The sequence below is a fragment of the Typopeltis vanoorti genome, chromosome 16 (genome assembly GCF_054136105.1).
Source record: "Typopeltis vanoorti isolate ZY-2024b chromosome 16, IOZ_Tvanoo_1.0, whole genome shotgun sequence".
NCBI classification, from domain to species: Eukaryota; Metazoa; Arthropoda; class Arachnida; order Uropygi; family Thelyphonidae; genus Typopeltis; species Typopeltis vanoorti.
In genome coordinates, this window is record NC_143564.1 from 36,373,963 (window position 1) to 36,390,989 (window position 17,027).

A 17,027-nucleotide genomic window follows, 5' to 3' on the forward strand; every position below is an offset into this window, starting at 1 on the left:
GAGTTAGCATTATGAGACACATTTTGGTTGCTCATACCGAACGTATTTTTATGGGAAGGGAAGTTCGGACCAAAGAGGACCATTCTATCTATCCGTAATAGTGGATTCCACATTGACATGGAATTCTGTAGGCACCTGGGATGGATAGATCCTGGTGGTACTTGATTTGCCTCAGGAAGATGGAAACTTTCATAAGTTTGTAGACTGTTCTAATTCTGTGTTATTTTAGACGCGAGCCCAGTCTATTTGTTTTGTCTTTTATATGTGTCTGATATAGTATGTGTATAGTTTGGTTGGGAGTGAGGTTTTTTAAGGAGTTTGGAAGGGGGGGGGGAAGAAGGGTTCTGTTGCATCCATTTTGTTCGAATGGTGCAAGAATCTCCGTGTTCCAGATGTAGTGCTGGTTCTAGGAAGAAATTCGTTCTCTCCTGTAGGCTAAATTTTTGATCCTAATTTTCTGATCAGAATGGTGATGTAGATATCTGCGGGTGTGTGTGTGTGTGGATGGTAGACTGAACACAAGAGGGATTCATCCAGTTTCCTTGTAACGAAAATATCCAAAAAGAAGCAGGTGAAGCTCCTTCTTTTTCCTCTTCTACAGTAAAACCAATTCGGAGGTGGGGGAGATCGTTGAATAGCTCGTAAAAATTAAATCGTAAAAAATTAAAAGGTGCTTGTGGCCATGCGGCCAAATGGTAAAGATATCGGCTATATATCTCAGTGTTGCTTTGGGCTTAAGGAGAGAACGAATTTACAAGATTTTACGTAAACTCACAATAGGAGGTGAAAGCAAAAAGTCAAAGTGAAACATTTGACCATTCCAGACAGCAATTTTGCCATGGATGCTGTCGATCAAAGCAATATGTATGTGAAATCAAAGTTTAGTTTATATGAATTTTTCATGATGTTACTAAGGACACGGAAGGAGCATATAATGTTTGTTCATTTTGTTCTCCTGCTTTGTTTTGCGGGCGTAAAACCTACAGTTCGCTGAAGTAAAAATCCGCAGTCTCACTTCCGATTAAAATACTCTTTCAAAAGATTTCTTACGCTGTAAGGAATCTTTGGGATTTGATCCAGATTCTTTTCAACTGCGGGGAGTGTGTTGAGTTGTCCTCACAACTTCCTAAGAAAGTGCCTGTTCGACACTGCTGATGATCTTCATATTTAGTATGTAATCGCTTACAATATACTCAATAACTGCCGACTTCACAAGAATGGCTTTGTTGACGAGCCGATCACGCGCAACACGATGCCGCAAATGTCTAAACAATTGTTGAGAGTGTGTTAAAATACATCTACCGGCCACCGAATTAGAAACCTTTATGCAGATATACGTAACCGTCCTAACGCAGCGTATATGCAAAACACTTGGTCACGTGCGTCACCCACATGTTCTAGGCAACTATTTCAGAATGCAGCTGGTCAGTAATCGTCAATAGTTTGATTATAATGGGAAAAACAAAGGATCTTTAGGAGTTCGATAAAGGGCTTATTGTGGGTGCCATTCTGGCTGAAGCAACGATTTTGAAAACAGCACAGCTGACTGGTTCTCAAAAGACGAGATATCCCGGATGTTTAATCAGTGGAAAAATAACCCACATTGCTTGTGTAAGGCCACTGAATCAGAAACATCAAAAGTTTCTGATTCAGTGGTCGGTATGTGTAGTTTAAAAATCTCTCTTTCTTTTTGCATATTCTGGTATGTTCAATGTGCTACTTGGGAAATAGAAGATGTTTACAAAGATATTCTTGAATTTACTCTGTATTTGTGCATTTTAACCATATGCTTGAGTCGAATACAATATCTATTCTAATTAGAACATAAGATAAAATATGTAATTCTGATTTTTTCATATTCGACGTTATAATACATATTAAGAATATATACTGCAAATCTATGTATGTGTGTGTGTGTGTGTGTGTTAGAGAGAGAGAGAGAGAGAAGGGGGGGGGCTATTATGAAGGAATATGCCATGTCTCTTTGTCCATAGACAGAACCGAATAATCACGTTGCTGTAAGGCTTCCATTTAAGAACTAATTTCTAATGTGCGATGACATCAAGCTTTGACGATTTTCTCATCTCAGAATAACTCATGACCCGGCTTTATTAATTAAATACCACACGTTCGGTTAGTTTCTGTGGAAAACATCTACGAGCATGTGGTCATCTTCCGAGAACTCGCGTGACAGCAAGACACAGCAGTATGACAAGATAATTATAATTCTGAAGATAACCTTAATGAAATCTTATCGAGTGTCTAATTAGAAAAAAAAATCAACAAGCGCCCATGCAAGATTTATGTCCTATTTTTGATATTACTATTGTCTAGCTGATTAAACTACTATATATTCAGTCCAAAGAGCAAAAACAACCTGTTTTGCTCTTTGGACTGAACTTATTTCACTCATTAGTAACGAGAAGTTTTACGCCTTCTTTTCACAAACCCTGTAAGATAATTTAAAAATTAATCACTTTATTGCACACTTATTGAATGATGGTCGTGTCAAATGCTCGTATGAATTTATGTATCCAAGACTTCGTAATTAATAGATTAACCTTTTAAATTAAGATTTTATATAATAGTATCAAATAGTATCATAACTTGTATATATTTTATATAATAGTATCATAAAAGCATATTAATGTTTGAATAAAAAATTTTGTAAATGTTAAATATATTTATATTTATATTTATACACCAAAAAATTATAATGGATATAATATTTTGATGTGATGCGAAGAGAAGATTTAAAAATAAAAACATGTTGAATATTTTCGCATCATGCTGTCATTTACTCGTTATATGTTATTTGCATTTCATTCTTTTCCTGTTACCATATGCGAGTGATACGATCCTGCATAGCACGTTTTATGTTTTTTTTTTTCATTTCGATCGGAATTTCCTAAAAATTTTCTATTTTTAATTCTCTTCCTTCTTCTCTCGTCTCGTAATATTACTCCCAGAATGACTGTTACCTTGGATTTCTTTTACCTGGTTTTTATTTGGTTAGATCAGCTAATTCAGATTTAGATCATTTATAAATTCAGCTAAATTAGATCAGAAAAATACTCTTTGGTGGCCAGCATGGATTTACTAAAGGAAAATCATGCTTTAGCAACCTGCTTACTTTTTTATAATAAAGTGACAAATGCGTTGGATAAGGGTATTGCATATACATCGGTATATGCAATTTAGATTTTGCAAAGGCGTTTGATAAATTGCCACATGACAAGCTGGTAATTAAATTGGAACGGATGGGGCTGAACAGTGGATTGGTTCACTGGATTGGAGATTGGTTGTCTGATAGGTATCAGCGAGTTGTCTATGGAGGAGCGATATCCCAGAAGAGGAAAGTTACTAGTGGTGTACTTCAAGGGTCTGTTTTGGGTCCATTGCTGTTTAATTTGTATGTAAATGATATCTGGAGAGGTCTGAATGGTGATGTGTAGTTGTTTGCAGATGATGCAAAGTTGGGCAGAGCTATCAGGAGTAGTGTGGATGCTGTAGCTTTGCAAGAGGACTTGAATACGCTGTCTGAATGGGTAAATAAGTGGGGATGTTAATTCAATGTTTCAAAGTGTAAGGTTTTGAAATTTGGGAAGCAGAGATGGGATTAAAGTACACAATCGGTGCGAATATCTTGGAAGAGGTAGAGGAAACGAGAGATCTGGGAGTGATTGTAGACAAGGACCTAAAATTTCGGGGACATGTTACTAAAATAGTGAAGACAACACAGCGGATAATGGGAATGATGCGGAGGACATTGACTTGTAGAAGTAAGAATGTTATGGTTCCTTTGTATAAGGCTTTGATCAGGCCACATATGGATTACTGTGCACAGATCTGGTCACCTGGTTTTCAAAAAGATGAAATTGCGTTGGAAAAAGTTCAGAGGCGATTGACTAAGGTGGTTTCTGGTCTCTGGAATGTAAAGTATGAAGACAGACTGACAAAATGCAATTTGTAGAAATTGGTGGATAGAAGGAGGAGGGGAATATGATTGAGACATATAAGCTGTTAAGTGGTTATTACCAGATTAACGTCGGGGAGGTTTTGCACAGAATGGGTGAGGATAGCAGGAGAACAAGAGGTCATTCCTGGAAGCTGTATAAGGAGGGTGTGAGCAAGGGAGTGAGGAGCAGGTTTTTTGCATGGAGAGTGGTGAGTGATTGGAATGCTTTGCCCGAGAGTGTGGTATGTGCAGAGACAGTGAATATATTTAAGGCACAGTATGATAAACTATATGTATAATAGTGGACCTCCCACGATGAGTCTTTGACTCCATGGAGGTTTTTATAATAATAATAATAATAATAATAATAATTCCATTCCAATCCAGTAGCCTTCTGTGTCTTTCAGATGCATGTTTCTTGTCGACTTGTCTGTTTCGATTGAGAAAATTCCGAGTTTCCTCAAAGAAAGACCCTGTTGCTGTTTTACGAGACTGGTTATCTTACCTTCGTTTGGAAAGCACTTAAATTGCTTCTCGCCTCCTAGATGGGATTTGAACCCAGGTCTTTCAAATGAAAGCCATGTGACTAACAATTGCACTGAAAAGAAGCTAGAGGCGCGGCTATGCCTTCAATCCTTTTCTTTCTACAACATTTCAAATCCACTCATTGAGCAGAATGATCTAACATTGTGGTTCATCGTAATTTTTCGGTTATCAAAGTTGCGAGATGTGCTTCCACGATATTATAAAGACAGCATTTCCACATCTTATTCACCAAAATTAGTGACTTTAGCATAAACATTAGTAAACAAGCGTGTTTCAAACACTGATTTGTTATTTCTGACTAAACCTCAGCAGGCATCCTCAACAACCACTCTTCACATGAATTATTCAAACTACATTCTGAATGATTCCTTTAAAAAGTACAGTGCTTGTGCATTTGTGGAATCTGACATTCCTCGCAAGAGATTGCCAAACCTCTATTTCCTCTCCATACGATCTACTCTAGTTCAAAATTTCCTTACCAACTTTTGATACTTTCATTTGTTGCCTTTACTATTTGTAATTACGATAACCATTCTGACCTCTGAGTATTTATCTCCGAAGGTTGATGTTCTACAGTCCTGGGAGATTTCAAAGTACATAAACAAAACTAGAAAACTGGATTCGCTTCTCTGACTTCACATATCAAACTGAAAGTGCTGCCGAAGTATTTGTTGTTAGTAATGATCTAACACAGATTATCCGTCTAGCTAGCAGAAAGGCAATCCTCATTATTTTCTTGAACCTTTTTAAAGACCAGCGCCGCAAATGTTAGCTCTCTTCTGTAATTTCATTCTACTCTTTTCCACGTTTCATGTTTACAAATCAGCTTTCACCCAGCCATTCTCACGTGGTTTGGCACTTTAGTAGTACTAGTTGAAAATTTCGATAATTTTTTATTTTCATGGTCAGATTAATTTTTTCAGTCTCTTGAATAAATTTCTAACGAATAACTGAAGAACAACATTTGCTGGAACGAAAACCTTCAACCTTGCTTCGTTCTGCACAAAACGTGTGCAACTACCCAAGTCTTGGTTCTCCAATAAATGTGCTGAAGCAGTCCAGAAAATTTAGCAATTGACTTGAGTCAAAAATCTTAACTTCCGATGATGATTCAGCCTTCTCTGCAGACCAAAAATATCAACAAATCTAAATCAGATTTTGAAGGAACTCACTTCAGAAAACTTCCCTCTTTCTTCTTTCTTTAAAGGTGGTCAAGACTTCTGGTTCCGAGATAAGGTTATTGAAACCAAAGCAAATAGCTCCCAGTATAGCATGAACAGCTCACTTCATGATTTTCTGATCTTTCACCTGTGATACCTGTTTAGTTCGATCTGTCACCATGGAAACAAGCCCATATCTATTCCAATTCCTAAAACGGGAGATAAAAATTCAGCCACAAACTATCATCCCATTGCACTCACCCCGAAACAGTGGAGATGGTAATCTTCTCTATAAACAGTAAACGTCTTTATCTGGAGACGCACCAGTCACTAATTAGTGATCAATAAAACGGATTTATCTCCACATCACATTTGTTCTACAAATAAGAATTCCTAGCCGACCTTACCCATATTTGGACATAAACCATGGAAATCTTGAAGAAACTCATGCTATTTCCAAGATATTTGATCAAGTAAGATATACAGGCTTCTTACCAAGTTATCACCGTATTGTCTACCATTTATCCTAAGTGATTTGGGTGCAGTTTGTTTTCTGATCGTTTATTGTGAATCATGGGGAATGGCTCCTTCTCTTCAGATATTTTTATGAGTTTCAGGGTACCCAAGGGTGCTGCGCTTTTTCCACACTTTTTCATCTATACTTTCATGGGCTCTCATTAACTCAAATATTATCCTCGTGTTAGGATTTAATACGAGTTTAAATGCAAACATCAAGCTTTGCAGTGAGTGGAAAGATTTCTTGAGCATCTAAAGGAGGACGCTGAAACAGCATGATGTTGTATTACTGTTGGTATCTAAAATGGGAAGCTACTGGTTCATCCAAAACGGTAATGTAAAGAAAAAATAACCATACTTTCTTCAAAAATACATTGTCGATTTCTAAATAAGCATTTAATTTTATACAAACATACTTTCATTTCTTTGGTTGTTAAACTAAAGAAATGGAAGTATCTTTATGTTTTAAAAGAAGACGAAACATCTATTATCCCTTTTTTACGATTCGTGAAAAATCCTTGCATTTCATTTATTTTTTTTTCTCTCAAAAAAAGAGAGAGAAAAAAACTACACCATTTGTAAAATCAGCATTCCTAACTTTGATATGTGATACATTTTTACCTCTTTTGGGCAAGTTTCGATCCGTAAATCTATGTAATTAGAAACTAAAGAACATTTTATTAATAAATTAAAACATTTATTTAAAAATGGAAAAATGCAATGAACAACAAACATTAAAAATGAGCAAAAAATTGAATACCGATTCTATAATTGTTGGATCAGCTTTTCGGTTCATCAATATACGTATGGCATCTTCTCTGCAAAGCTCCGCAGCAACATGCAAAGCCGTGGAGCCATCCTGTAAGAAAATAAACAAGCTACTAATCACGAACTGTGTTAGGACAATTTTTATTTTGATAATTTCGTTTAAGCTAATGGTTTGAAGCTTATAAATCATAGTGTTGGGTCACTAGTACATTTTCCTGATATCCTGTTAGCAAACACGTACATGACATTTTCACTTGTTGATTTTAATCAAGGAACTTGTTGTATCAATTCTTGTAGTGATCCTATCCGCTCATTTTTATTTTGTTTCATGAACTCCTGCCCACGAAAGGTCGTAAACATATAATGGGTTGAATACGATTTTGGACTTTTTTTTTAATTTATTATTTTTAATTTATTTTTTACGTAATCCAGAAACGTTGCTCCAAGAGACATGCAAAGACCAAACAACATGGAACTATTTCAAACCATTTCAGACTTCCGATAAGCAAGGCTGTAATCGCTCTCTCTTCAGAACGATGAGTTTCTTCTTATACCCTTAAAAGACATTTGCAAACATCTCTGCCACAGTTTTATTCGATCCCACGATCTATTGTTTAGAGCTGAGATGCTCTCTATTCGGCCAACTAGGCCTGCAGTTGTAATGATTATTGCCTATACTACTCGTATTATTAAAATATTAACAAGATTTTTTAAAAAAGGAGAACTTAAAAATTACTTCAAGAGCATAAACGTAAACTTTTATCCAGTTGAAATCTTGATTCCGTTCATCGAAAGCCAAGTGGATCTATTAAAGAACTTGTACAACTTTTCTGAAGGAAAAAAAAAACATTTTGTAGTATACTGCAGAATCTCATTTACATCTAAAATGATACTATGAATTATACCTTAATCTTTTCCTCATTCTTATAAACTACTCTCCTATTGAAGTGGAGACAAATATTTGCCATTTGGCCATTTCGGCAGAGACCGGAACCACCTTTTAAGAAAGGTGGTGTTTTAAGAAAGGTTTTATGGTCCAGCCTCAATGTTCCTCATAGAAACTAAATTGCTTCCAAAGAAAACTTGTTTTCTAGCTCTTGCGTTAAGCATGTGTCAGTTTTGAGTCTTCGGTAGTTTATTTATTTGCTAACTGACGAAACCTGTTATGAATTTTCTAGCTGTTGTTGTGTCCCAATTTACAATTTCTACTCTAATCTTACAAATTCTTATATCTATATTCTTCTAACTTCTATGCCCGAGATTTTACCAAAACTTATACCAATAAGTTATTGCTCCCCGTAGTACCCCTAATATTTGTGATATTTAGGATATACCCCTTTTGGGATATTAAGTTTAGGATATTACATACATAAACAAGGAGAAAGAACTCAAATATATCTGAAAGTGTAACTATTGCAGTCGTGACACTTAACTCGATTCTCAACTTAAATTTTCCGCGTGACTAAGTACAATATTTTCAAGTGGTTATCAACTGCACCATTTATGTTGTCATAAATAGGGAGAAAGTCAATCTCGAATTTATCTCTTAGTATTTAAATATTATTGCAGTCGTGACTCTTAATCTCTTTCCTCAACATTAAATTTCCCACGTGATTAGGTACGATGATTTTAAGCAGTGCATTGGATTAGCAACATCAGACAACTCTTTTATCATTGAACAAAAGGTTTATTAAGTTTCTAAACATGGTACAATTCAAATACTAAACTAAAATACTTATAGACTAACATTAAATCATTACAAGCAATATGGCTATTTGTGATTATACCGCCATACACATTAATTCATAAATTCACCTGATGTGAACAAATTAGATCAATTCACACTATCTGATTTTCATACTGAAGTAGATTAACAAATTATTCACTGCTAACACATACTTGTGACATTCCAGTTATTTTATACATTACATTAGGCATTAAATTCTTAGGATACGTAATTACTTAATTCACACTATTCCGTTATACCGTTATTTGCACTAACACACAATTATGTCATTTAAATATCTTGTGCAATATAATAGACATGCAAAAATACCTTAGGACTCTTAACTATTCATAAATCTTTAACACTAGTCAGTCTACACATAACACATTCTATCATATACTGAAGTCCTAGTATAACTTCAACAGTTCTGTATTGGAATCACGATACTTTTCACAGACAAATTTCTAGTTAACATAGGTTATGATTTACAGTACCTTTCTTGAGCTCTTCGTATGGGCCTTTATTCTTTTCCAAACGAACCTCTGGCATAACTTCTCGTAACTCTGGAATACTTTAACACACATATATTTGCTCTACTATCAGCAACAAGGACATCGATCTCTTTACAGCTTTCTGCTTTGCGTAGTTATCACTAGCGTCGAAACGAAGAAGATCCCTCCTTTTCTAGGACTCTATGGCAATTTTTCCTTTGCTTCCTACTCGGAAAAACGGGAATCGAAATCCCGCTCACTTTCGTTTCCGTGTTGTGACGAGGAGATATCGCCCCTGTCGCCACTCAGGAAAACCCCATGAACTCCACCGGAACCAAAACCAAACTCCAAGGCCAAAAGCGACTATCCAAAAAGAGTTCTCCCCAGGGGGTTACCAACCCTTTTATAGCTGCTCTCCTATCGGCACCTTTTCTGACTTCCTTTCTCCTCCTTCTACTTGTTTTTTAATCATCGACCAATTAGGGTGGCGTTTTCTCGCCAAACGTCATTTGATCGGTAAGCCCGTTCTCAATGTTTCAATCCAGGGATCGGCCCTAAGCGATAGCCTGACTTAATCCCCTTTCAAACTTTTTCTATGAATTCTACTTAATAACTTAATCTCTCACATAACGTATTTTATGACTCACCCCTTTCTACTTATTTACTTAACTCTCTCATTTTTAATCGTATTACAATATTACTCTATACTTTCCTTTGTTAGCTACTTATTTAGTTAGAATTCCTTATTTTAAGTCATATTACAATATTAATACATTCCTTCCTTTATCAGCTACTTTAACAACAACCCTTACGTTTTATACATATTACTGGATGCAAGAAATTTTCCATTAAATAATTCATTTTTTATGCAGGGGTTTTAATTTATGATATTTATTCTTCATGTTACACCATGATAGCTGAGAATACTATATTCCTAAGATATCAGGTGTAACACTGTATACCGAAGTGCAGACATAGGCTGTCCGTGTCTAATATTAAATACCTAACCAAAACTTTGGTGAAGTAAATTTATATTACTCCCATATGCCTCGTAGGTGCTGTTTGATGTCTTCGGTAATCAGGTTAATCTTTTCCTCCACATATAAACCTGAAATCATTCAAAGCTGTGAAACTCTCAAAATCTTGATTGCCGAAGCATTTCTGCCATAGTTCCGTTTTTTTGTGCAAATCGCTACTACTTTATTACTACTTTATGTTGCCTACAATGTAAGGTTCAAACTATTCAAGATGCTATTTTGAGCATCTTGAATAGTTTGAACCTTGCATTGTAAGCAAACTCTGCTAGATATTGCCAGTCTGACAAGGCAGACTGGCATATCTAGCAAGACAGATTGCATGCAGACATCCTGCATGCAATCGGGGAAGTAAAGTACTTGACTTTCACTATCATGGATGTAAAGTTTGATCTCGCTTCGCATTCAGAGAAATGGTGGGCAAGAAACTTTCCGTGAGATAGCCAGCGAACTTAAGTATGAAATAAAAGTTGCTTGTGTTCGCTGGCCATTTCCTCACACAAGATTTTAAAAATAGTTGCATTCAAATGGCGACCCTTTGAATGCAAATCGATTTAACGCATGCAAGAAAGCCTAACCTTTTGCTATGCATGCGTTATCAGTCGTGTTGAGATATGCATCAAAATATTATGCATATTATTATATTGAAAGTCAATGAATTATATCCTCATCATCATCTTCCTTTTGGTATCAGGCGCATTAGCCTGTAACGGCCAAGTATAGTTTCTTATGAACCTGATGCTGCGTATGATAGGGTGGTTAATCCTATCTACATTGTCTGCTATGTTTTTCTGGCCGGTTTCCATGTCGCAGAGTCGATCAGTTGTTAGTTTAATGATCCTAATTATCATTCTGTGCATTGTTACATGATATTTCCTTCTATCTCACGCATATGCTACCGCTGAAGCCAAAAGATTTAAATATTTATGCAACTTTTGGCTCTTCTCTGAGAGAGATGGCTTTACTGAAAGTAAATAGAACATATTAATATATGTTTTTTACTAACGAGATCCAAAAGGCGCAGAGACTGCTTTTATAGCAAGTTGCTACAAAACTCCGGATATCTTGTTCATCAGGCATTTGGAAATAGATCAAGGTGGCTATAGCTCTCCATAACTGCTCAGTTTCATGGCAAGCCTGTGACTAGTTGGATTAAAAAAATAAATAAATAAATATTTTTTTTTACATTTCAGTTTCTGAGAATTATAGGGCAAGTAGTGATTTAGCTTATCGTTTCGAGTTGCTTTTTGAATATTGAACAAACTTGTTTGGGTAAGGATGATTACCCAAGAACAGATTCAGATTTTTTCAGTGTAGGTTGGCTTATTCAGTTCAAAAATGACTAGTTGTCTTAAGTGTTCCTCATCGGTACATTTCAAATAACAGGCATATCACCTGTTTCATGTGAATTACTGTCATAATTGTTCACTATCTGGAAAGAGGTTTTATGAATTTAACAGTCATAATTACATGAATGTTTTACATGAATATTCAAAGTCATAAACTTTGAATATTCATGTAAGCTAAAGAAGTTCATTGATGTCGAAATAACTTATTTTTTCTTCGTCGGTCTTAAACTAGTTGCGACAGTGTCCATTGCACTCTGTGTTTTTGTGTTCTTCCATCTGATCTTTTATTAGTACTTAGTTTCTTCGTTTTTATTATTCCAATTATTCTGTCTTTTTGGCATTCTTTTAATATGCTTTTGCCATTCCTTTTTTCTGTTTGCTATCCATTCAAGTTGCTATCGTTTACAAGTTGTAAGGCACACGTTTTGTATATATCTGCATTTCAGATCTTACGAAATTTTGTTTTCCCCATTATTTTCGTAAATGTTTTCACTTCTCCATTAGTGTTAACTGTTTTTTATTAATTGTTGCGGCGATTGTTTCATATTCGCAAGTTAAAAGTGATCTTATTATACTTTATATTCATTGTCTTGTTTTCAATTTTTAAATCTTTATTTTTCGATATTGTTTTATTTAAAAATCCAGAAATATTTTACCTTAGGCTATTTCTCATCCACTTCTTTTTCTGTTATTCTGGCAAAAGTATTTAAAATCCGTCATTTTCTCTATTATTTTTCTGATAAATTTCTGATATACTTTCTTTGCATTGTCTTCCATATTGCGTACTAAAATGGTTGAAAATGCTGACGATATTGATTGAAACTCGAACCTGTGATTAAGATATGTCTTTGAGTTTGTAAAGAAGTATAATTGGCACTGCCTGCACACTAGATGTGGCGAATTAGTGCAAAGGTCATTCATTATACAAAATGCTAATTAAAAACAAGTTGAACTATTTTATTTATTTATTTATTTTTGCATTTGCTAAGAAACTAAGCTAAGCCTTAATTGATTATAGTAATCCAAGTAAAGAAGTTATTAAACATAAGATTTTTCTTAACTCATCGATCATTATAATGAGTCATGGAATGGGTACTGTCTTAATAAAATATCAAATTGTCTTTCTCAAGTTGTTGAAACATATTTAACACAAATTATGTATAGGTAGTAACAGATGACAGGGAATAAGTACTTTAAGCTGCCCGCGAGAAAGCTTTTGTTGTCTTAAATCATTTTGGTTCATATGGTAAAGGTCGTGTTCATGGACCAAGTGATCGATTGTTTTTCTGAAAGTTTTTGTGTATTTCACATCAGATCTGTGTTGTCCATACCACATACATGCGGTATGGACAACACAGATCTAATGGGGGCTTAGATATTATTTTGAGAAACGCACCTGAAAGCATTATATTGCCGTTAGATAAAATTACGAAAATGTGCCTCGCTTCACCACAGAAATGAATCGCATCAGGTTGTTATTGTTGGTTGTCTTGGAAACGTTTATGTTTCTGCCATTCTGGGATTTACATAAGTACCAAGAATTTAATAGAAAGGCAGTCTATAATTGCAATATATTTTATGGAAATTCTCTAAGAAATCGAAATTATTGTAAAAAAAAAGGCTAGAAAAAAGATAATTAATTGTGAAAATAGATGAAAAAGCGGGAGAATTTGTACGTGTATGTGAAATAGCATGTGACAGTATTATCTATAAAATCTGTTTCGAAACGGTCAATCAGCAGATAGCTATTTGAGTGTCTCATGTCATGCGGTGCACAAAAATAAAATCCGAATGAAAAATTTAATTAATTTTAATTTTCTTATTTTCCCCAACTTTCTAAAAATAATTTTATAGGCCAGAAGTGCTAAGTATCGTTTTCACAGTAACTTGGAGTTATCTGTTTTAAAAATGCATCTTAATACCTTAAATTCTTACTAATGCAGTTGTATTCTGCAAGAAGCGTTATTGTCGGTCTGTAGTCGTATGTGCTGTACTGGGAAAAAGGGCCGTCTTTAAAAGTTTTAAATTCATTAAAGATGCAAAGAAATGCGTCACAATTTTATTGATTTATTTGGCATGCTCGTTACCCAAAGTTTCTTTGGAACTTTGCTAGTCCGTGAATGTGTTCTAGAATAAGAAGATTATAGTGAAAAGTAGAGTCATTCAAAGAAATATCAGCCACACAAAGTGAAATTTCTACTCCGAATTTTTTAACTCTTCGCAAAGAATTGTTTGCTTCTAGGAAAATTCCAGGGATTTGCGAACAGATATTCCATTGAATTACTAGAAGTTACTACGGCAATAGTGAACGTATTTTCCATTATATCTTCTTCTGAAAAGGAATATTTATAAGCAGCATGCAATTTTCACACATGTTACTGACCTCGGCGTTAAATTTATTCTTGGATTTTATACCTATAGACGTTAATCCTGGTTTGGGTTAGTACGTTTAGGTAAGCAAGGCATATTTTGATCCTTAAAATAACTTGACTAAAGAATGCTTATTTAAACTTTTTATCAAGAGACATTAAATGGATAGTTCTAGTTAAATATGAAAAGTAAGGATGAACTGCAGGCATTTATCTGAAATTGGTAATCATAACTGAGTAATGAACATTCTGAAAGTCGCTATAAATGAGAAATGAAAGACTTAAAATTACGATGTATGCAATGAAAATGATATTTTCACAATTAAATGAGTCGCGGTAATAATTCATGTAAGCTGGTTATTGCTATAAGATACAGGACTGAAAACTGTTAAGATGCCAAAATATAATAAGGTAGACCAGCAAATAGACGTGGTACGTTACCATTTGCGGTTCGAAGGAAAGGATAGTAGTGCACAAATATAAAAATAAAGGAGAGAGGCGAGTATAATGTGTTACTTTTCTCTATGTTGACTGACATGGAGTAACTGCATTATCATTGGAAAGATAAAAATGGGAAACTATATGGCGACGAGATAATGTAGTTGGGAAGGCATGTTAAATCAGTACACAACATCAATAATCAGTTACGAATGTTTTTAGGGAAAAAATTGAAGTTGGTCGTTTCGAATGTAGTCGACAGCGTGTGAAATTCTCCGATGCAGTGCATCCCTTTGGTAAGCATGTCCTCTCACCTTATATGGAATAGTCTAACGGATTAAGGTCGAAAGATCTAGTTGGTCAAGGATAAGGTCCTCTTGATCAGTCCAACAGTCGGATAGTGACGGTTCAAGGAATACTCACCCTATCGAAAAACATTCATTGCTTGATGATGATGGAAATGCATACACTGTCATATCAGTAATGGAACATGCTCCAAAATACCTGGAAACTTATTTTGAAAAAAATAGGCCAGGGAGGGGGGGGGGGTCATGTTTGCCTAGATCGTTACCAAACACTTGTGGTCCAGTTAAGTAGATTGCAAAAACACCACACCATTCATATACCGATAATTGGAGTTGGAAATTTTTGATCGTTGCATGAAAATTTTCACATCTTCATTACAAGTATCGCTCGGTCTCAATTATGCTTCATTTATCAATTAAGCATATCTGCATATCAAGATTTGCGACGACAAAAATTTCTCGTTGCTTTTTAAATTGCTGTTGCAAATAGTGATGATGATGCAAATGCCTTTTACTTAGCGCTATTCAGATATTCACTCGGATATTCAAATATCCATTGAGTACTTGTTCCAGATCTATTGGTGGAAATAATTCTTTTGAAATTGGCGTTAACGTCTTCTTCACATGCACACCAAATTATCGAATTTCTGGAGACATCGTATACACCAATGAGAAACTTTGATTGCGATCCCCAAATCGCTGTCAATATTCCTCTGCAGAAGCTCTCGTGTTGCCATTAAAACCCCGTAAATGAAGTGAATGTGACTGCACACGTTTTGCTTGAAAACTTACCCTGCAAATCTGTGTAAAAATAAACAGTTAAACACAATCATACCAATAGCACATACAAACTCTGTTTACAATGTCCAAGAACTCTTGCATGCCTCTGTAGTTCAATCCGTATCGCCAAAGTCCGTTGGATTGAAATTCTTGTGTTCGAATCCCATCTAGGACGCGAAGAAACTTTATCAGAGCTCGGCTGAAGGCGAATTAGCCAGTGTCGTACGGAGGTGGCAAAATCTTCTCCTGGAAACTCGGGTTTTTCATCTCGCAAAACAGACAAACCGGTCAAAAGAACACACGCACTTTACAGACATAATTGACAATGCACATGGTATAAAGCGCCCTATCATAAGCGGTAATTAGATTTTTAAGAGCCAGGCCGAGTCATACAAAAAAGGAATATGGGATGGAATCGAGGACGTTTGCGAGAACCATATTACGTAACTAGACCTTGTACACAGTTGCAGCGCTGCAAATACTAGCGATCGAATCGCGAAATGATTGTTTCCCCATTGATTTCTTTTACTCAAGAAATCAAAATCTCTGAAGTTTGGCAGTTTTCTTTTGGGAAACCCTTTATGTATCTCTTAATGCTTCACCATTGTTGCGATAAACTCCACTAATTTGGCTTATTTCTCTGTTAGAAGCTTATTAAAACATTCCGCCATATTTTTCAGAAACTTTGTAAAATATTGTAGAATTATTACAATGTACAAGTCATACATATTGCCATTAATTGCCATTAATGACAATATGTATTCTTCTTATGTGTTCTTCTTGCTTGTTCTTGAGAAAAGAACAAGCAAGAAGACTCTCCGAAATATCAAAATATTTTTATGTGGCCTTAACAAAAGCACTATTGCACATTCGTACTGTGGGTGGGTTAAGGATTTTTTATTTTTTTATTAATTTTATATATTGTTTTGCATTTTACCAGGTCTGGAAACCCTGCTCTAGAGGCCAAACATGGAACTTCGACCCACTTCAAGCCTCCAATCCTATAAGCGGGGTGTTGGTCTCTCACCGGGCGATGAATTCCATCTCCTTCCTAGAGACATTCACTAACATCCATGCCCACGGCGGGATTCGAACCCGCAGCCTGTTGGTTGGAGAGCGGATACGCTAATCACTCAGCCAACCAACCGGCTAATGATGATTTTCTCAAAACGTTGATTTTGTGGCGGCGACAGTCGACAGTCCTTTGGTTCGACAAGCAGGAATTAACCACACATTTTCATCGCTATTTTAAAAGTTCTATTAGTGTTATATTCTTCTGTCAAGTCAAGCTGTAATGTACATAAAAAAATACAACTGCCATGTAAGTGGAAGTGTCGATTCATTTTGCGGAGGAATGCTCAAGATTCCTTCTGCTCCATATCTTTAGCGGCCGTGATTTAACAAAAATGTTTTGTTAAAGAAACTCAATGGATCAGTAAAAGCCTTTTAGGTGCTTCAACTCAGTGAATTAAAACTTTCTTGCTTTATTAAAATCGTTAATGTCATTGAAGTAAAACAGTGAAGTCAACGTCGTGTTGTCGGGAATTATCCGAATGACAAGCGAGATGATCTTCCCAATTTCTATGC

At 35.5% G+C, this 17,027-nt stretch overlaps 1 protein-coding gene across 1 annotated transcript in view; it reads right to left on the reverse strand.

Moving 5' to 3' along the window:
* LOC150097953 (uncharacterized) overlaps window positions 1–17,027 on the reverse strand; it is a 173,119-nt gene that overhangs the window by 99,915 nt on the left and 56,177 nt on the right. The window contains exon 4 of the mRNA XM_090406644.1: window positions 6,941–7,039. Coding sequence (XP_090262770.1) covers window positions 6,941–7,039 — 99 coding nt within the window. The remainder of the gene's footprint in view (window positions 1–6,940; window positions 7,040–17,027) is intronic.